The sequence below is a fragment of the Rhinatrema bivittatum genome, chromosome 4, assembly GCF_901001135.1.
Source record: "Rhinatrema bivittatum chromosome 4, aRhiBiv1.1, whole genome shotgun sequence".
Classification (NCBI taxonomy): domain Eukaryota; kingdom Metazoa; phylum Chordata; class Amphibia; order Gymnophiona; family Rhinatrematidae; genus Rhinatrema; species Rhinatrema bivittatum.
Window position 1 is genome coordinate 336,479,068 of NC_042618.1, and position 18,460 is coordinate 336,497,527.

General features: G+C 42.9%; 1 protein-coding gene across 3 annotated transcripts in view; it reads left to right on the plus strand.

Annotated features, from left to right (window-relative positions):
- The first annotated feature begins 1,336 nt into the window (after positions 1-1,336).
- The window catches only part of RHBDF2 (rhomboid 5 homolog 2), a 138,414-nt gene continuing 121,290 nt past the window's right edge, over positions 1,337-18,460 (plus strand). The window contains exons 1-2 of one of the 3 annotated variants that reach the window (XM_029600422.1): positions 1,337-1,619; positions 11,645-12,045. In XM_029600422.1, the coding sequence (XP_029456282.1) occupies positions 12,009-12,045 (37 nt within the window). In that variant the 5' untranslated portion in view covers positions 1,337-1,619; positions 11,645-12,008. The remainder of the gene's footprint in view (positions 1,620-11,644; positions 12,046-18,460) is intronic. The other 2 variants (XM_029600423.1, XM_029600424.1) reach the window with 2 other exon arrangements.

Below are 18,460 nucleotides of genomic sequence, written 5' to 3' on the forward strand. Positions count from 1 at the left end.
ATAAGTGAGAGAGAAAAGGCATGTGTATATGTGAGCGATTGAGAGCCAGTGAGAGAGAGAGAGAGGAGAAAGTTGCAAGCAAATCATCCTTCCTCCTGCTAACTCAAAACAATCTCAGGGCACCTGGATATCAAACGTTCCCAGGTATGCAGAGCAAAACATTTTTTGTATCCTTATTATTTTTCATTACTGGGTCTCTGTGTCTGCTATTTTGAAATATTTTATTGGTATCTAGAAATTTTTAATTATTGGATATTCCATTCATCCGCTGTTTTGAAATAATCTGTTCTTTTTGTTAGTATGGTTTTACTGCTACTGATTTTATATTTCTTGATTTGTTTTATAAGGATGGGTAATGTTTCTTTTTTCCTTTGTTGCACTGCATAAGATACTCTGGCTTGTTGCGGTTTCCAATTCAGTTTTTATCTGCATGCTTCTAGTTATGCGTTTTGGTCTCTTTATTCTTTGTTAGGTGAGGGTCAGGTGAGGTTTTCTGCTGGCGTGTAGTTTCTGTGTAGGGCTCTATAGCAGCCTGACTTGGTCAGTTTTCCTAATAGGAGATGTATTGGTGTCTTAAGGCCTGGTGTAATATTGTCAGTGTTGCCCTTTTCTTAGGTAAGGTGGTTACTGTTAAGTGCTGGAAATTGGTGCTGTTTTGGTGTGGGATGTTTACTGTTTATGCAATTCTGTTCAGACAGAATATCTATCTTTTCCTTGTATCATTCTTAACAATAAAAATACTACTGGACCTTTATTTTTTATTTCCTCCATAAATTGTAATGAGCAGTGTGTCACACATGTAAGCGTGGTCTGTCCGGTGTGTCACGATGGGGAAAAAGTTGAGAACCACTGCTCTAGATGATTACCTCTCTCTCCTCCAGCCCCTACTGCTGGCTTTGTTACCCGCACCCCAGGTAGCCCTCAAGGCCCCACTAGTGACTACCATACCACTCCACCTCCAGCCCCCACTCTTGACTTTCTTACCCCCACCCCGATGCAAGCGGTAAATCCCTTTTCAGTCAGCCATTGTCCTTTCTGAAACTACTTTCCTCTTCTTTCTCAAACCCTATTCAGTCAGTTCCCCACAGCGGTACACGGTGGATCTATGAGCCAAGTTTGATATTTTGCTGACAGCAGCAGTAAATGGAACTTTCGCTAGCAGTCCAATCGGTTCCAAGGGAAGAGAAGCCGCACCAGAGCTGCAAAGCCCTTCAGGCACAACTTCTTCTCACGCCGGCAGCCCGGCACTGACCTTCTCGCTCCTCCCCTACATTTAAAAATTCCCGCGGGTTTCCAATGTCACTTGCCGTAGGAGCAGCAAGGGACGTTATCTCCGCCTCCCCTCTCACGCCTTCGCTGGGCTTCGCATAGTAATTACTTCCTTGTGGGCAGGACGGCTAAGTCGCCTCCCTCCCTCCCTCTTCCCCTGAAGCTGCTCAGCTTCGGCTGTGGGCGGTGCGGCGGACTCTTCTGCCTCCTCCACTGCTGGATTGATATCGGAGCAGTGCGCGGCTTGCGGGGGAACGGTGCCCTCGGCCCGAGAGCGAGGGGGGGAGATCTGCCCGGAAGGCTCGTCTGCCCCCAGCCGGCGAGGGTGGGGCAAGAACAGGTTACTCCGTGTAAGCGACGAGACTTTCTTCTCCTTGTATTCCTGATTCTTTTTTTATTTTTTTTTTTTATAATTATATCTTATATATATTGCATAATATCCAATACATTATTGAAGGTGGCTACGCCCGCCGCGTGTTGGGGGAGGCAGGTAGTTTCTCTCGCGGCTGATCGCGCTTCCTTGTGTAGTGGGGGAGGGAGGTGGGGCAGCTCTTAGGTGGTTTTATTTTATGGGGGTTAAGAGGAGGAAGGTCATTGTTTCGGGAGGGGGCTGAGAGGATGAGGTAAGAAAGGCAGGTTAATTTTGTTTTAGAGAGAGTGTTACTTTTTTTTTTTTGAAATCCTGATCCTTCCCCTTCTGTGCCCCGCTTCTCCCATGGCTGATTCTCCCTTCCTTCCCTGTTTTAGAGTTGGGTTTGCTGGGCAGGGAGGAGCCCTTGTGGTGGGGAGGGAGAGGACAGGTCAATAAGTTTTTAGAATCGAAAAGTTTTTACTTTTTCCGGATTCCTTTTTGTGTGTGCTGATGAGGTGGGGAGGGGCTTTCGTGTGGCGCGGACGCCCCCGCCCCCGGTTTTGGGGTTGGATTGTAGAGGGGGGAATTACGGAAGGACAGGTTGCATAGATTGAAGCTAGAGGGAGGTATTTTGAGTGCACTTCTGGTTACTCCTGTTTTGGGGGGGGGGGGGGGGGGAGGGAGGGGGCTGGTTTTCCTGGCTGATTCTCCTTGGAAGTGTTTTGTTCTCATGTTAAGGTGAGCGGGCAGGCATCCTGTGACACTGGCGCCGCGCCGTTCTCTCAGCCGTCCTACCCTGGACTGCCTGTTGGCGGGGCTGTTACACTCACGATTACTATCAATATTAGAGTGCGGTGCTCCACTTTACGTTTGTTTGCACGGCTGTGGGTAAAATGACTCAACGGTTGTGGGTTCAGGCTTTCGTTTTAGTGGTGCAAATGACGCAACTCGGAGTTCAGTTGAGAAAAAGTTGGAGGGGGAATTCCGCCCTTGGCGAAGAGTGATCAAGCCTGGGCTTCCCGGTGACACTTTTCTATCCTGGAAGCTGCCACTGCCGATTCCTGTGCTCGTCCCATGGGACGAGGCAGGAAAGGAGATGGTTGGCAGTATAAATCAAGGAAATGAAACCAGAGTCAACTCTTTTTTTTTTTTTTTTAATTGATATGAAATAACCTCCCATACAAACCGTGAATGATCATTTTATCCTTAGGCGGATCCAGTGCATATATGCATTTTTTATACATGCATAGTGATGATCGAGTATTCTCCATTGTATTAAGTAAACGTGGGATATATGTCAGCACAACACAATGGTTGATCAAGAGAAAGTGGAAGGAAAGGTAAAACTATTGGGGGTTTCAGGAAGCTCTGTTCCGTACCTCAGGGAAGCAGATGCATGGCATGAGCTGGTATGGGCCATTGTATTTCTACAATGGTAGGTGTGACAGGGACAGGTCGAGGCTTTGATGGTATTCTCACAGATGACTGCCGTTGTATCTTTGTCTACAGCCCATATTTGCTATACTATTTGTACAACACCAGACCGACCTTAAATTGGAGGAGCTGCCAAAATGAAATGGCAAGAATAGATAAGGGCCTGGTGTGCTTGAAGGGCTGTTGCTTTGGCTTTCCTTCAGTTATTCTGGTTTTATTCCTCGGGGGGGTAGGCTGCTCCGGTCCTGGAGTGCAGGTCACTCACAGGGAATATTCATGAGATATTTACATACAGTGTAGGCAGTGAATGCAAATATACATCATGCATATTTATTGAGGATACCCTGTGGCACTCCAAGACTGAAGTTGCCTGTCCCTGGCCTAGCGTGTGTTTAAAAAAAAAAAAAAAAAAAAGTTGAAAAATCGACCCAAAGAATTGCTGTACATGTTTTGACATATGCATGGGGAAGGTAATGTCAGAAACTACAACTTTATGGTCATGATGCTAGCTAGATCGATGTTTGTGTATTTTTTTTTTTATCTTAGTAGAGGTAGTGCATGCAAATCTCTCATGCATGTTCATTATAGATAGATATATAATTTTTAATGTACTTGGATTAATTCTGCTTTCTGCTAGTACTTTTTGTAGCTTTTGTTTTCTCACCAGCGCACCCACTATTATTGTCTATTACTGAGTTAGGATTTTTTAAAATCTACTTTTTAGTATATTTAGTGGGGGGGGGGGGGTTTCCTCTCATCTTTCTACTGCTCAAATTTCTTTCATTCCAGTCTGTAGTGCGAATCCATTAACATTATTTCAGGCTGGCTCTGAATGTATTTAGAGATGGGTTTTTGGGGTTTTTTTGTTAAGATTTATTTTTTTGAAAACTGCCCCCTACACAGAAGGGCCAGTGTAATAAGCTGCTAAGGGTTCGTGCACATACTTACATGGGATTTTTCATGCGTCTTTCCTGTGCTAGTTTTGTGCATGTATGTTAACATGGTCAGCACAAGAAAAAAACTCTCTTAAAAACCTGCTGCTGGTTTTTCACAAGTGCATGGAAAGGAGACAATTAACTTTTCATGAGCTATGTAGGGAGCTGCACATCAGTTAGTGTGGGGTTTTGTTCCTGTGGGCTGAATGGTGATAATGTGTCAGAACACGCAAACAGATTTATAAAAACAAAAACTCAGTTTACTAAATCTGGTAAAAGTCAGCAAAGATAAATCACAATGAATATCAAACGCAAACAGCATCACAATAATAAAAGATAAAGATTAAGATAGATACCTCTCTCACAAGTCTCCCTATTGTGAGTCAATGTATCTGTGCAGAAATAGAGAGATAAGAGGCTTGGGGACTCCCCCACATGACATGGTTGACAGTGTTCTTTCTGACAGTCTAAAGATGCTGTTAATTACAATCAACTTCATATTCTCTTGTCTGGCTCTGGTTCAGATTTTGCAAGTTCAGTTGGTCTAATTGAACAACTTCAACAATATTTTGTCTCTGCTGTGGTTGGTTAGGGATCCTGGTACTCCATAGCTCCACACAGCTCAAACACTAAACCTTATCAGAAAGAAAAACATGTTATCTCAACTTGTTACTACTAGGCAGATTAAAGAAGATAGTCATCATGCTGTAGTCCTGTGCCTAGTGATGCTCTACTAAGCTGGTGTTTAAAAAAGGATTGGATAAGTTCTTGGAGAAGAAGTCCATTACCTGCTATTAATTAAGTTGACTTAGAAAATAGCCACTGCTATTACTAGCAACAGTAACATGGAATAGACTTAGTTTTTGGGTACTTGCCAGGTTCTTATGGCCTGGATTGGCCACTGTTGGAAACAGGATGCTGCGCTTGATATACCCTTGGTCTGACCCAGCATGGCATGTTCTTATATATTGATCCTCATTCATTTATTGATTGATTTGCTTTCTTCCACTTATTATTCTTACTTGCCCATACAAAAGTCTTCTGGTCCACTATTTTACTAACTCCCTATATCTTCCAACAGCACGTGGGTTTTTTTTAGCACCTGGGGCAGGAGTTAAGTTAAAGCATGTGACAGGAGGGCCGGTTTACTCCATTGCTGTCATTAGTGTGGTTTTGTGACTGCGCAGCTCTGGGGTAATCATGGATTACCTTCACCAGATGCTGTGGTATACTTGGATCAGCTGACATCCATGCTGCATTTCCCATGCTTGCTGGCATCCACTGGTACATCTGGCCACTCAGAGACAGAACGTGAAGAGATTAGAGATTACTCTATCCACCTTCCGTCCCTCTCCCAGCCCACTCATTTCTTCACTGTTTTATGACAGGGGAAGGCTTGCACCCTTTGAATCACTTGTGGGTCACCCATTTGCATGCCTGTCCTCTTATTACATCCTGCGGAGGTGCCTGCTTCTGTCACACGTGCTAAAAAGAAAAAAAAATATGCGCAGACGAACGCCAGTTTCAGCACGGGTCTTGTTACATCGGCCCCAGGGTGCTTCAGCATTAGCTGCTGTTACCTTTCCACAGTATAATGACTATGTCCCTCGAACAGACTATTTCCAGTGCATAAAACAGGTTTATATATCCATGGTGGTTGGGAAGGGAAGAGGTGATCCTGCTGCATCAGGAACCTCAGCCATGGAGATTAATTCTCGTGATTAAAACATGATATCCAAAGTCCTTTTTAAAGACTAGAAGTTGTTAGCCAGATCTAATGGAGTGTGCATACATAGATTTCCAAAAAAAAAAAACTTCTCTTGGAATCTGCTTGGACTCCCCGATAATATATATCCTAAAAATGTGTTATGGATAAGACACAAAACACTAAATTGAGAAGAGAAAAACACACAATATATATTGTGAACTCCTAAGCCTTCTTGCTTCCAGAAAGGAGGCTAAAATTACAACATATTCCCCGGCTTCGTCCAGACTTGTACACATCTCTTCCAAGGTTTGTCTGTCACGAGTTGTAACATCATTCTGGGCATGTAAGCTGTGCTTCCTTGCTAAAGTCTGGGTTAGAAGCAGAATTGGGCACTGGCGCACAGGTGCGAAAGGGAGCAAGCCACCAGCCTCCTTGCTTTACCTGCCCTCAGAAGAGAGTCAAGTCTCCCTAAGGTTTAGATGTTGTTTTGAGCTTTTCTTTTAAAATGTGGATATTTTTCCTTATCACTTGGCACCAAAATGCTCTCCCTTGTTTTTATCTGTGTTTAATAATAGCTCTGTTTGGCCAAGGATTAGGTGTGCCACCTGGCTGGTAAAAGTACAGTTAGGCCCACTGTCCTGAACAGCTGTGAACTCGTTCTGGCTTTAGAACAGAGAAATTAGTTGCTCAAGGTCCTGTTCCCTGTCTGACTAGGAATGCCAAACAGCTTGTTTTGGCATGGGAACATTTAGTAATATTTCTGCCCTGAAGTGCAGTTGAGGCATGGTGGAGTCATGGAGGTTTCTGTTTAATATTGGGGCTATGAGGAAGTGGAATGGGAGATGTAGGACACTGGGAAATCTTTATTTTTGGCCCAGTAGTCATCTTTTTCTTCCAGCTCAGTCAATCAGAACCAGTGCTGGGATTCTGGTGCCTTCATTTACAACTACCCTTGTTACCGGCCCTTGCAGCAATCACCCTGAGAGCCAATCGCCAGAGCTCCTTCTAAAATCCTGCATCATGGCAATCTACATTCAGAGCCACAGATGTTGCAGCTTAGCAATTCACGTCTGAAGGAGAAGGTGGACAATGAGAACTAAACTTGAAATAGATCGTACGATATTGCGCATTTTTAAAAAATTTAGTTCTATCTCGGTAAAATATACGATTATCTTCTGCAGCATTTCACCAAAACTGGTTGTAGCAGCACATTCAGGCACTAAAGTAGGGTGCCAGGCAGCTTATAGCAGTCTGTGTCATTCTAATGCTGATCATTGCTTCTCCCCACCTAGTTGCCTCTACAGCATCCCCAGTTGGACCGAGGTGTGGACAACCCAACTTGGGGATGGAACAGAGGACCTTCTGCATGGCTTTACACAGCTCTGCTACTGTGGGCCGGCCGCCTTTTTTTTTTTTTTATTTATTTTCAGATGAACAAAAGTTTAAACAGAACAGGATAGCATAAAACGATCAAACATTCACATATTAATGTATATTACTCTACTCTTTCTTTAACTTTTTTTTTAACGTGCTCCAAGTTTACACAAAGACATACCCCCATTTGTATATATCAGATATTGAGATTGTTCCCAAACTATCGGATATCTTTTCACCAACTTAGGAATGGGGGGAAAAAAAACCTTGACACATGTTATGTAACAAATGTAGCGTCCTCCCCCTCAGCTTCTACAGTGTAACTGGCACCAAAGGTGAGAGAAACCGGCACAAGAAACCAACTGGGCCCCCACTATAAATTCAAGTGCCAGTTGCCTGCAGATTAACTGGGGATAGTGTTTCCTTACCCCTTCTGTCCCTGGACCACACCATGTAATTGCCTAGGCCCCCACCGGAGTCAGAAAAAACCACACTAAGTAAATATACAATTTTTACTTAAGGAAAAACAGAGAGAAAGCATAAAACATAAGGTAAATATTACAAGATAAGAGGAATGTGCCTTTTGAATAATAGAATAAGTAAGAAATAACTAAAGGGGAAAACAAGATGCGAGTCACCCTTAAAAAAAAAACCAAAAAAGAACAAAAAACAGCAAATGACAATGGAGGTATGTATTGAGGTGGGCCCTCAAACTGTGAACCTGATACCGGTTTAAAACTGTACTGCTTAATGCACAGCAGTTTGTTTTTGGTTTTTTTTTTTTTTTTGTTATGATCCAGACAAATCATGATATTTGGTTGGGAGAATTTCCCATCCATTCCTAGGGCTGCATTGTTAGTTCTGTGTCGTTGCTGGTATAAATCCAGAAACTGCTGGGGACGCTTACTTTCAGCACTTCCCTGTGGAGCAATTTTGTTGCTGAATCCAATTTTAGTCTTACTGACCTCAACTTGCTGCAGTCAGACAAGCTTGGCTATCAGACCTGGAGGGGCCAATAGCAGCAGGAGAACTGGTCACTAAACTCCAGTAGTGCTGGGAGCAATTCCCCCTCCCCCCCCCCCCCCCCCCCCCCCCAATTCTCCTATTACCTCCAGTCCACTCTTTGTCATAAGAACATAAGAAATTGCCATGCTGGGTCAGACCAAGGGACCATCAAGCCCAACATCCTGTTTCCAACAGAGGCCAAAACCAGGCCACAAGAACCTGGCAAGTACCCAAACACTAAGAAGATCCCGTGCTACTGATGCAATTAATAGCAGTGGCTATTCCCTAAGTAAAATTGATTAATAGCCATTAATGGACTTCTCCTCCAAGAACTTATCCAAACCTTTTTTGAACCCAGCTACACTAACTTCACTAACCACATCCTCTGTATTATTGTGCGTTGAGTGAAAAAGAATTTTCTCCGATTAGTCTTAAATGTGCTACTTGCTAACTTCATGGAATGCCCCCTAGTCCTTCTATTATTCGAAAGTGAAAATAACAGAGTCACATCTACTCATTCAAGACCTCTCATGATCTTAAAGACCTCTATCATATCCCCCCTCAGCCGTCTCTTCTCCAAGCTGAACAGCCCTAACCTCTTCAGCCTTTCCTCATAGGGGAGCTGTTCCATCTCCTTTATCATTTTGGTTGCCCTTCTCTGTACCTTCTCCATCGCAACTATATCTTTTTTGAGATGCGGTGACCAGAATTGTACACAGTATTCAAGGTGTGGTCTCACCATGGAGCGATATAGAGGCATTATGACATTTTCCGTTCTATTAACCATTCCCTTCCTAATAATTCCTAACATTCTATTTGCTTTTTTGACTGCTGCAGCACACTGAGCTGACTATTTTAAAGTATTATCCACTATGATGCCTAGATCTTTTTCCTGGGTGGTAGCTCCTAATATGGAACCTAACATCGTGTAACTACAGCAACACCTTGCACTTGTCCACATTAAATTTCATCTGCCATTTGGATGCCCAATCTTCAAGTCTTGCAAGGTCCTCCTGCAATGTATCACAGTCTGCTTGTGATTTAACTACTCTAAATAATTTTGTATCATCTGCAAATTTGATAACCTCACTCGTCGTATTCCTTTCCAGATCATTTATATATATATATTGAAAAGCACCGGTCCAAGTACAGATCCCTGAGGCACTCCACTGTTTACCCTTTTCCACTGAGAAAATTGACCATTTAATCCTACTCTCTGTTTCCTGTCTTTTAACCAGCTTGTAATCCACGAAAGGACATCGCCTCCTATCCCATGACTTTTTAATTTACGTAGAAGCCTCTCATGAGGGACTTTGTCAAACGCCTTCTGAAAATCCAAATACACTACATCTACCGGTTCACCTTTATCCACATGTTTATTAACCCTCTCTTTGTCTCTTTCTGTCACTTGTGCTCCACTGCCTTGATAGCAGGAAACTTTTTGCTAACCAGCAAGTAAGCCGGCCGTGGTTACCCCTAGATTTATCATTTTGCTATAAAATTGCAAGCTTCCGGGGGGGGAGGGGGAAGAGAGAGACTCTTCATAAGGCTCTCATATGTGAATTATTTATACCACTGTAAGAGGGGCAACTAGTTACTTGGGGTGAGGTTTTGGTGGTAGGATAGGTTTTGGGGGGGCAGTTTTACATGCCCAGTCAGAGGTACAAAGAGCACAGTAGACATCAGTGAAGATTTTATGGGATTTGGAGTGATGAAAGGTACACAAAGATGAGATTTGTACAATGTACTCTCGACCTAGCATGATAGCTTGATGCACTTTCTACCTAGTTGCTAAGTTGAGTACATTGTACAAATCTCATCTTTGTGTACCTTTCGTCACTCCAAATCCCATAAAATCTTCACTGATGTCTACTGTGCTCTTTGTACCTCTGACTGGGCATGTAAAACTGCCCCCCAAAACCTAGCCCACCACCTTGACTAATCTCGCTATTGCCTGCAATAAGGCCCTAACGCGATTTGCAAAATGTCCCCCTTAGTGATTTCTTTGCAGCTGACTCTCTCATTAGATTCCTTCTGGCTGTTGCTCTGTGATGACTTTAACCCATCCTCTGTGGCTCTTTTCCTGCTCTACTGCGACACCTCTGGATGCAGTGATGTGGTTGTCCATTAGCTTCAACTCCGCCTGCTTCCGTTTTCCCAGCTACTTCTGAAATCTTGTACCAATAATGGTTCTTTATAGAGAGAGGCTCACTCCTCACCCTGTTTAGATTCTCTATCTCCTAGCCTGGGTCTGACTTTCTGCACAACTCAATGACCACCTTTCAGGAAGCACTGCTCTCACTGATTCTTCATTTGGGCAGAAAGTTCTAGATTTTTCTTCCTCCTTAGTCTGTTAGGGGCTGTGCTTGTTTTAAAAGCCAACTAAGGATGCCTGTAAAAATCACTATCCAGCGGGTACTTTCTCCCTTTACAGATCTTGAAAATTAGTATTAAGTTAGTGAAATACAAAAGTATCCCCTATAACTTTTATTTTTTTTTTTTATTAACTTCTAAGAAATTTTCTTGGCTCCTCTGTTTTTGATGCCAACCAGTGGAGGGGATGGTTTGGCAACACTTGACATCCTAGCCTGCTCACCCAAAGTCTTGAGTGGAAGTTGTGGACTCTGTTGTATCCCAGTGGAATCAGAAGCGGGTGAGTTTTCATGGGGGATAAAAAAAAAAAAAAAAAAAAAAGCACACAAGCTGCATTTCTGGTATCTACGACTTGGACTATTTTACAGGCAGAGCAAAATGTTTCAGGATTGCATGGTAGCATTGCTTTCCAGGTAGTTGGCATTGTTCTGCAACGCCTCTTGCTTCACAGTGAGTCTTGTGGGCGTGGCTATTTGTGTAATCCACACCCTCTGGTCTCATATTTCATGGAGAATGTAAGAATATTTTGTAGAATGATACTGGCTAGTTACATTTTATTCAGTTCCTCTGTCTTACTCTTTTTTTTTATTACTATAATAGCACAGAGTAGCTAGAATATCTGGCTCCACTATTTATTTTTTTATTTAAACATTTTTATATACCGCACAGTGGGGTAAGAGTCTATTTTTTTTTTTTTCTCCAGGCAGGTTGATCCAGTTCTGTCTTTACTCCCCACCAAGTGCTTTTGTAGCTCTGCTCTTAGGGAAATCTGAACTACAAATCCCTGCATGGTTGTGCAGTAAAACCAGGACTGGATCAACCTGTGTTGAAAATAAACCACAGTTGGTTCCACGTGCACACCCGGACAGATCCAGTAAAGCACCAGTACTGATTTGGATGCGTTCTAAGATTTGCTATAGAGGGCAATTTTCTCCAGGTCCTCTGGCCTTCCAGTTCACCTGGAATCGGCCTCTTGTTGGACTATGGTGCGGTTACTTGGGGTGGGCAGTCCCCACTTTCGGCCCTCTCTCCCCTCCCAATCATCACACTGATGGAGGGCCACAGCCAGACTCATTCTGGAACATGTGTAGTCCACTGGAGACTTGGCATGTGATGAAATACTCCCTTATTGGTTTATATCTCTGCTGTGCACGCTCTAGTACACCAGATTTTTTTTTTTTTTTTTTTTTATAGGGAAAAAGACTTGGATGCTTTTGGAGCACATTCTGGGTGCTGCATTCCCAGTTGCCCTCCAGTCCTTTGCTGGGTTTCCTCCGAGGACTGCTCGCAGAGCACCAACAGATTTCCAGACGTTCTGCCTGCTGCAGCTAACTGTCCCCAGCACGTACCACCACTGCACTCCCAGAGAAAAATGCAGCTGCTCTGTTTTTGTGTGTGTTTGGCAGTTTTTTATTTTTACCTCCACAGGGTCCGTAGCAAATTGGGAACATTTCAGCTTAACCAACCTTGGGGTCCAATTTATTGGAGCTGCTGACTGAAGCATAATCTCTGCAAGGACTGCAGCGGACACTGAGCTATAGCATCAATTTCTCCATGGATGGAGGCCATCCCTGGATGGAGTAGCCTTTTAATAGGTTTGTTTTTTTTTTTTTTATTGGTGTATTGAATAGAGAACCGCTTAAGAGTTACTCTGCAGATGCATTTGTCCTGACAGCAACTATTCTAGCCAAAAACAAAGAAAAGTCTCAGCATTTTTAATAACTTTGTTTAACTGAGATTTAAAACAAAAAAAACAAAACACAAAAAACTTACCAACATGAGGAGAAAAAAATGGATGAGGAGGGCAAATAAGAGGGAACTTTTAAAAGAAATGCAAACTGCTGGGCCAGAAGTCAGCAGGAGCAGGAAAGCTAGATTTCTACTCTGTTGAATGTTTTTTTTTTTTTTTCTTGGTGTATGGAAGTTGTTCTGTGTTGGTTTTGGAGCGTCTGCAGACGGAGTTGAGTGGAACATGTATCCAAGGTCTGGAAAGATTAATGTGGCGGATGGCTTCCTCCGTGAAAGGACCTCTTTTACTGTACAGCGCTCCCAGACTCTGCTTGAAAGACCAACGCGCATGTGTGCGGTCCCATGGGGGAAGAGTAAATCCTCTCTGACTTTGGATATAATGCACCTTCTATCTAGTTTCTTTAAATGGCTTGTAAAAGAGTCTGGCTTTTTTTTTTTTTTCTTCTTGTACAAAATCATTTCCCCTTCTAAGCCCAGTCCTCTAGGCTCTCCTAGTTTAGTAATGAGCAGGTTGATCCTGATGTCCCAATTAAGTCTCTCTGGTTCATTGAACACTGTATCGGTGTCTGGTGGAAAATCTGACTTCACACAATTGGATTTTTCTGGGATTGTCATTATCATATTTAACTTTTCGCCCTAGGTGTGCCATTTGAAGACTGAAAGTCTGCAGGTTCTTTAAGCTTTGTTTCTCAGATAGAGAGATCAACGTTTGGCTTTCCAACGCTAACCAGCCAAGGAGGGTGTATTTAAATAAATAAATAAATAAATAATAATTAAAAAAAATTCACATGCCAGAGAATGGTTTCAAATTGGGTGATAGTTTCCCCAGGTCATAAGCGAGTGGGGAAACAAGCATGATGAACTCCTGGACAGGATTTCCAAATCTGCTTCCCTTTTAAAATTTTGTAACTGCCTAAGTTGTATGGTAGGACCTTCTTTCTGTAGCCTGATGGATGCTGCTGGGAGTGCCGTCTTATGATATAACGGGTCTGGTTATGCTAGTTGGCTGAAAGGTTTAGCTTTGTTTTGCTATCCTTTTTCTTTTTGAGCAAACCAGGCAGAGATTGTTCCTTACAGAAGAGGGGATTTCCCCCAAATCTCTGCTGGTTTTCATATTTCTAACTGTTGGACTTTGAGGGAGTTTGGATATGAATGTGGGTTGCGGTTTGGGGTTTTTTTTCACTGGTAAATGTTTGTTTCTCACACAGAAAATGACAGCAGCCAGAGCAGGACCCATCCAGTCTGTCCAGCAAGCTTATGGTAGCATCTGCCGCGCCAAACAAGTCACACCTTACTTAGTTTCCCAAACCGTCAAAGTCAGGGTTGTCTGAATCCAATTCCCTCTTTCTCCATGCCGTTGAAGCAGAGAGCAATGTTGGAGTTGAATCAACAGTATTGAAGGCTTATTGGTTAAGGGTAGTAACCGCCACACCAGCAAGTTACCCTCATGTGCCCTTCTTTTTTTTTTTCATTCTTTCCTCAAGCCTTTAGGGATCCACAGTGTTTATCCCATGTGAATTCTTTCACTGTTTGTCTTCTCCTCCTCCTCCTCCGGAAGGGCATTCCGAGCATCCACCACCCTCCCCGTAAGAAATATTTCCTGATGTTGGTTCTGAGTCGTCCTCCCTGGAGTTTCATGATGTGACCCTCTAGATCTACTGACTTCATTCCAACGGAGGTTTTGTTGATTGTGCATCATTAAAACCTTTCAGGTATCTGAAGGTCTGTATCATATCTCCCCTGCACCTCCTCTCCTCCAGGGTGTACATATTTAGCTCCTTCAACCTCTCCTCCATATGTATTTGATGGAGAACCACCACCATTTTTGTTGCCCTTCTCTGGACTGCCTCTATCCTGTTTCTGTCCCTTTTGAGATGTTCAGCTCTGGAGACTACAATACTCCAGGTGAGGCCTCACCAAGGACCTGTACAAGGGGACTATCACATCCTTTTTCTTTACTGGCTATTCCTTTCTGTATGCAGCCTAGCATTCTTCTGGCTTTAGTTGTCAACTTGTCACATAAGAACATAAGAAATTGCCATGCTGGGTCAGACCAAGGGTCCATCAAGCTCAGCATCCTGTTTCCAACAGAGGCCAAACCAGGCCCAAGAACCTGGCAATTACCCAAACACTAAGAAGATCCCATGCTACTGATGCAATTAATAGCAGTGGCTATTCCCCAAGTAAACTTGATTAATAGCTATTAATGGACTTCTCCTCCAAGAACTTATCCAAAACTTTTTTGAACCCAGCTACACTAACTGCACTAACCACATCCTCTGGCAACAAATTCCAGAGCTTATTTGTGCGTTGAGTGAAAAAGAATTTTCTCTGATTAGTCTTAAATGTGCTACTTGCTAACTTCATGGAATGCCCCCTAGTCCTTCTATTATTCGAAAGAGTAAATAACTGAGTCACATCTACTCATTCAAGACCTTTCATGATCTTAAAGATCTCTATCATATCCCCCCTCAGCCGTCTCTTCTCCAAGCTGAACAGCCCTAACCTCTTCAGCCTTTCCTCATAGGGGAGCTGTTCCATCCCCTTTATCATTTTGGTTGCCATTCTCTGTACCTTCTCCATCGCAACTGTATCTTTTTTGAGATGCGGCGACCAGAATTGTACACAGTATTCAAGGTGCGGTCTCACCATGGAGCGATATAGAGGCATTATGACATTTTCCATTCTATTAACCATTCCCTTCCTAACAATTCCTAACATTCTGTTTGCTTTTTTGACTGCTGCAGCACACTGAGCTGAAGATTTTAAAGTATTATCCAGTATGATGCCTAGATCTTTTTCCTGGGTGGTAGTTCCTAATATGGAACCTAACGTCGTGTAACTACAGCAAGGGTTATTTTCCCCTATATGCAACACCTTGCACTTATCCACATTTAAACTTCATCTGCCATTTGGATGCCCAATCTTCCAGTCTTGCAAGGTCCTCCTGTAATGTATCACAGTCTGCTTGTGATTTAACTATTCTGAATAATTTTGTATCATCTGCAAATTTGATAACCTCACTCGTCGTATTCCTTTCCTCCAAGTACAGATCCCTGAGGCACTCCACTATTTACCCTTTTCCACTGAGGAAATTGACCATTTAATCCTACTCTGTGTTTGCTATCTTTTAACCAGTTTGTAATCCAAGAAAGGACATCGCCTCGTATCCCATGACTTTTTAGTTTTCGTAGAAGCCTCTCATGAGGGACTTTGTCAGACGCCTTCTGAAAATCCAAATACACTACATGTACCGGTTCACCTTTATCCACATGTTTATTAACCCCTTCAAAATATATGAAGCAGATTTGTTAGGCAAGACTTCCCTTGGGTAAATCTATGTTGACTGTGTTCCATTAAATCATGTCTTTCTATATGCTCTACGATTTTGATCTTGAGAATAGTTTCCACTATTTTTCCCGGCACTGAAGTCAGGCTCACTGGTCTATAGTTACCCGGATCGCCCCTGGAGCCTTTTTTAAATATTGGGGTTACATTGGCCACCCTCCAGTCTTCAGGTACAATAGATGATTTTAATGATAGCTCACAAATTTTAACTAATAGATCAGAAATTTCATTTCTGAGTTCCTTCAGTACCCTAGGATGCATACCATCCAGTCCAGGTGATTTGCTACTCTTTAGTTTGTCAATCTGGCCTACTACATCTTCCAGTTTCACAGTGATTTCGTTCAGTTCATCTGACTCATCACCCCTGAAAACCATGTCCAGAACTGGTATCTCCCCAACATCCTCATTAGGAAACACGGAAGCAAAGAATTAATTTAGTCTTTCTGCAATGGCCTTATCTTCCTTAAGAGCCTCTTTAACCCCTCTGTCATCTAATGGTCCAACCGACTCCCTCACAGGTTTCTTGCTTTGGATATATTTTAAAAAGTTTTTATTATGAGTTTTTTACTCTATGGCCAACTTCATTTCAAATTCTCTCTTCGCCTGTCTTATCAATGTTTTACACTTAACTTGACAATGCTTACATTTTATCCTGTTTTTCTTCAGATGGATCCTTCTTCCAATTTTTGAAGGATTTTTTTTGGCTAAAATAGCCTCTTTCACCTCACCTTTTAACCATGACTGTAATCGTTTTGCCTTCCTTCCGCCTTTCTTAATGTGTGGAATACATATGGACTGTGCCTCTAGGATTGTATTTTTAAACACTGTCCAAGCCTGTTGAACACTTTAACCTTTGCAGCTGCACCTTTCAATTTTTTTCTATTTTCCTCATTTTATCAGTTTCCCTTTTGAAAATTTAGTGTTAGAGTTGCAGATTTACTTATTGTCCCCCTTCCAGTTATTAGTTTAAATTTGATCATGTTATGATCACTGTTGCCAAGTGGCCCCACCACTGTTACCTCTCTCACCAAATCCTGCATTCCACTAAGAATTAAATCTAAAATAGCTCCCTCTCTTATTGGTTCCTGAACCAATTGCTCCATGAAGCAATCATTTATTACATCCAGGAACTTTATGTCTCTAGCAAGTCCTGATGTTACATTTACCCAGTCAATATTGGGGTAATTGAAATCTCCCATTATTATTGCACTACCGAATTGGTTTGCTTCCCTGATTTCTCTTAGCATTTCATCATCTGTCTGACCATTTTGTCCAGGTGGACGGTAGTATAATCCTATCACTATACTCTTACCCAGCACACATGGGATTTCTACCCATATAGATTCTACTGAGCATTTAATCTCTTGTATGATCTTTATCCTGTTGGACTCTCTACCCTCCTGGACATAAAGTGCCACACCCCCACCAAGTTGATCCTCCCTATCATTGCGATATAATTTGTACCCTGATATAGCACTGTCCCACTGGTTATCCTCCTTCCACCATGTCTCTGTGATGCCAATTATGTCAATCTCATCATTTACTGCTATACACTCTAACTCTCCCATCTTACTTCTTAGACTTCTGGCATTGGCATACAGACATTTCAAAGTGTTTTTTGTTTGTTTTAACAAGCTGCTTTTCAGTTGTTTGGGATAAGGAAATCATTAACTTTGGTGATTTTTTACATATAGGCATATAGACTGTTTGCTTTTAATGGAACCTCTCTCTTGGGATGCCCTAACTCTCCTGTTTCATGAGTATCCTTGAAGGATACATTTCTCCGAACCATGCACTGCTGAGTGACTGTCTGCTTTCCCCGTTGTTCTAGTTTAAAAGCTGCTCTATCTCCTTTTTGAAAGTTAGTGCCAGCAGCCTGGTTCCACTCTGGTTAAGGTGGAGCCCATCCTTTCGGAAAAGTCTCCCCTTTCCCCAAAAGTTTCCCCAGTTCCTTACAAAGCTGAATCCCTCTTCCCTGCACCATCGTCTCATCCACGCATTGAAACTCTGGAGCTCTGCCTGCCTCTGGGAACCTGCACGTGGAACAGGAAGCATTTCAGAGAATGCCACCCTGGAGGTTCTGGATTTCAGCTTCCTACCTAAAATGCATAGGTTCATTTCCTTGCAGGAAAATGCACTTTTATGTATTATAAAAGGGATTGACATGTTCAGTACTCTGAGGATCTGATAAGAGCTGCATCCATTGACAGATTTAGGATTTTGCTATTCCTAGGTACTGTTGGAGCTCACCTTCCAACCCTGGACAAGGAACAGAGCAGAAGGTTTAAGCCTTTAAGGCACAGCCTTCTTTGCTTTGCTCCCTTTGTTCCAGGCTCACCACCTCCTCTCATATCCCAGAGGAGAGGGGCTAGACTAGGCAATAGAGTGGATTTTCTTTGCCCCCTGCTGTTTTCTCTTGCCTCACTTCTCTCCTCTCCTGTTGCCTGTATTGAATAGGAGGGAGGGGCTGGAATAGAGAGTAGAGCAGTAGGTAGTTTTGTTTTGGTTTTTTCCTTTGGTATGTCCCTTCCAACCTCACCTCCTCCCTCCCTGTTCTCTACACTGAGAGGGGAGGGGCTGGAGCAGGAAGCAAAAAGCTGCTGAGTGATTCAGCACAGCTGGGAAGCAGCAAATCTTTAGCTGGCCTGCCCTGCCCCCCCCCCCTCCTCCTCCTCCTCCTCCAGCTCCAGATTTTTGTCATCCTAGGCCCAGACCTATTGGTAAATTCAGGCCTGGCTGCACCATGAGTTTTCAAGAAAATTAATACTCTTTCCGGTACCTGCTGTTACAAGCTTCAACTATTTTGCTGGTGGGGGTTGGGGAGGGAAAAAGGGCACAGGGGAAGTCTTGCCTTTCATTTTGGGTGCAAAGATTCAAAATTAGTGCTCTATTAGCAAACAGTGTGTCATACGT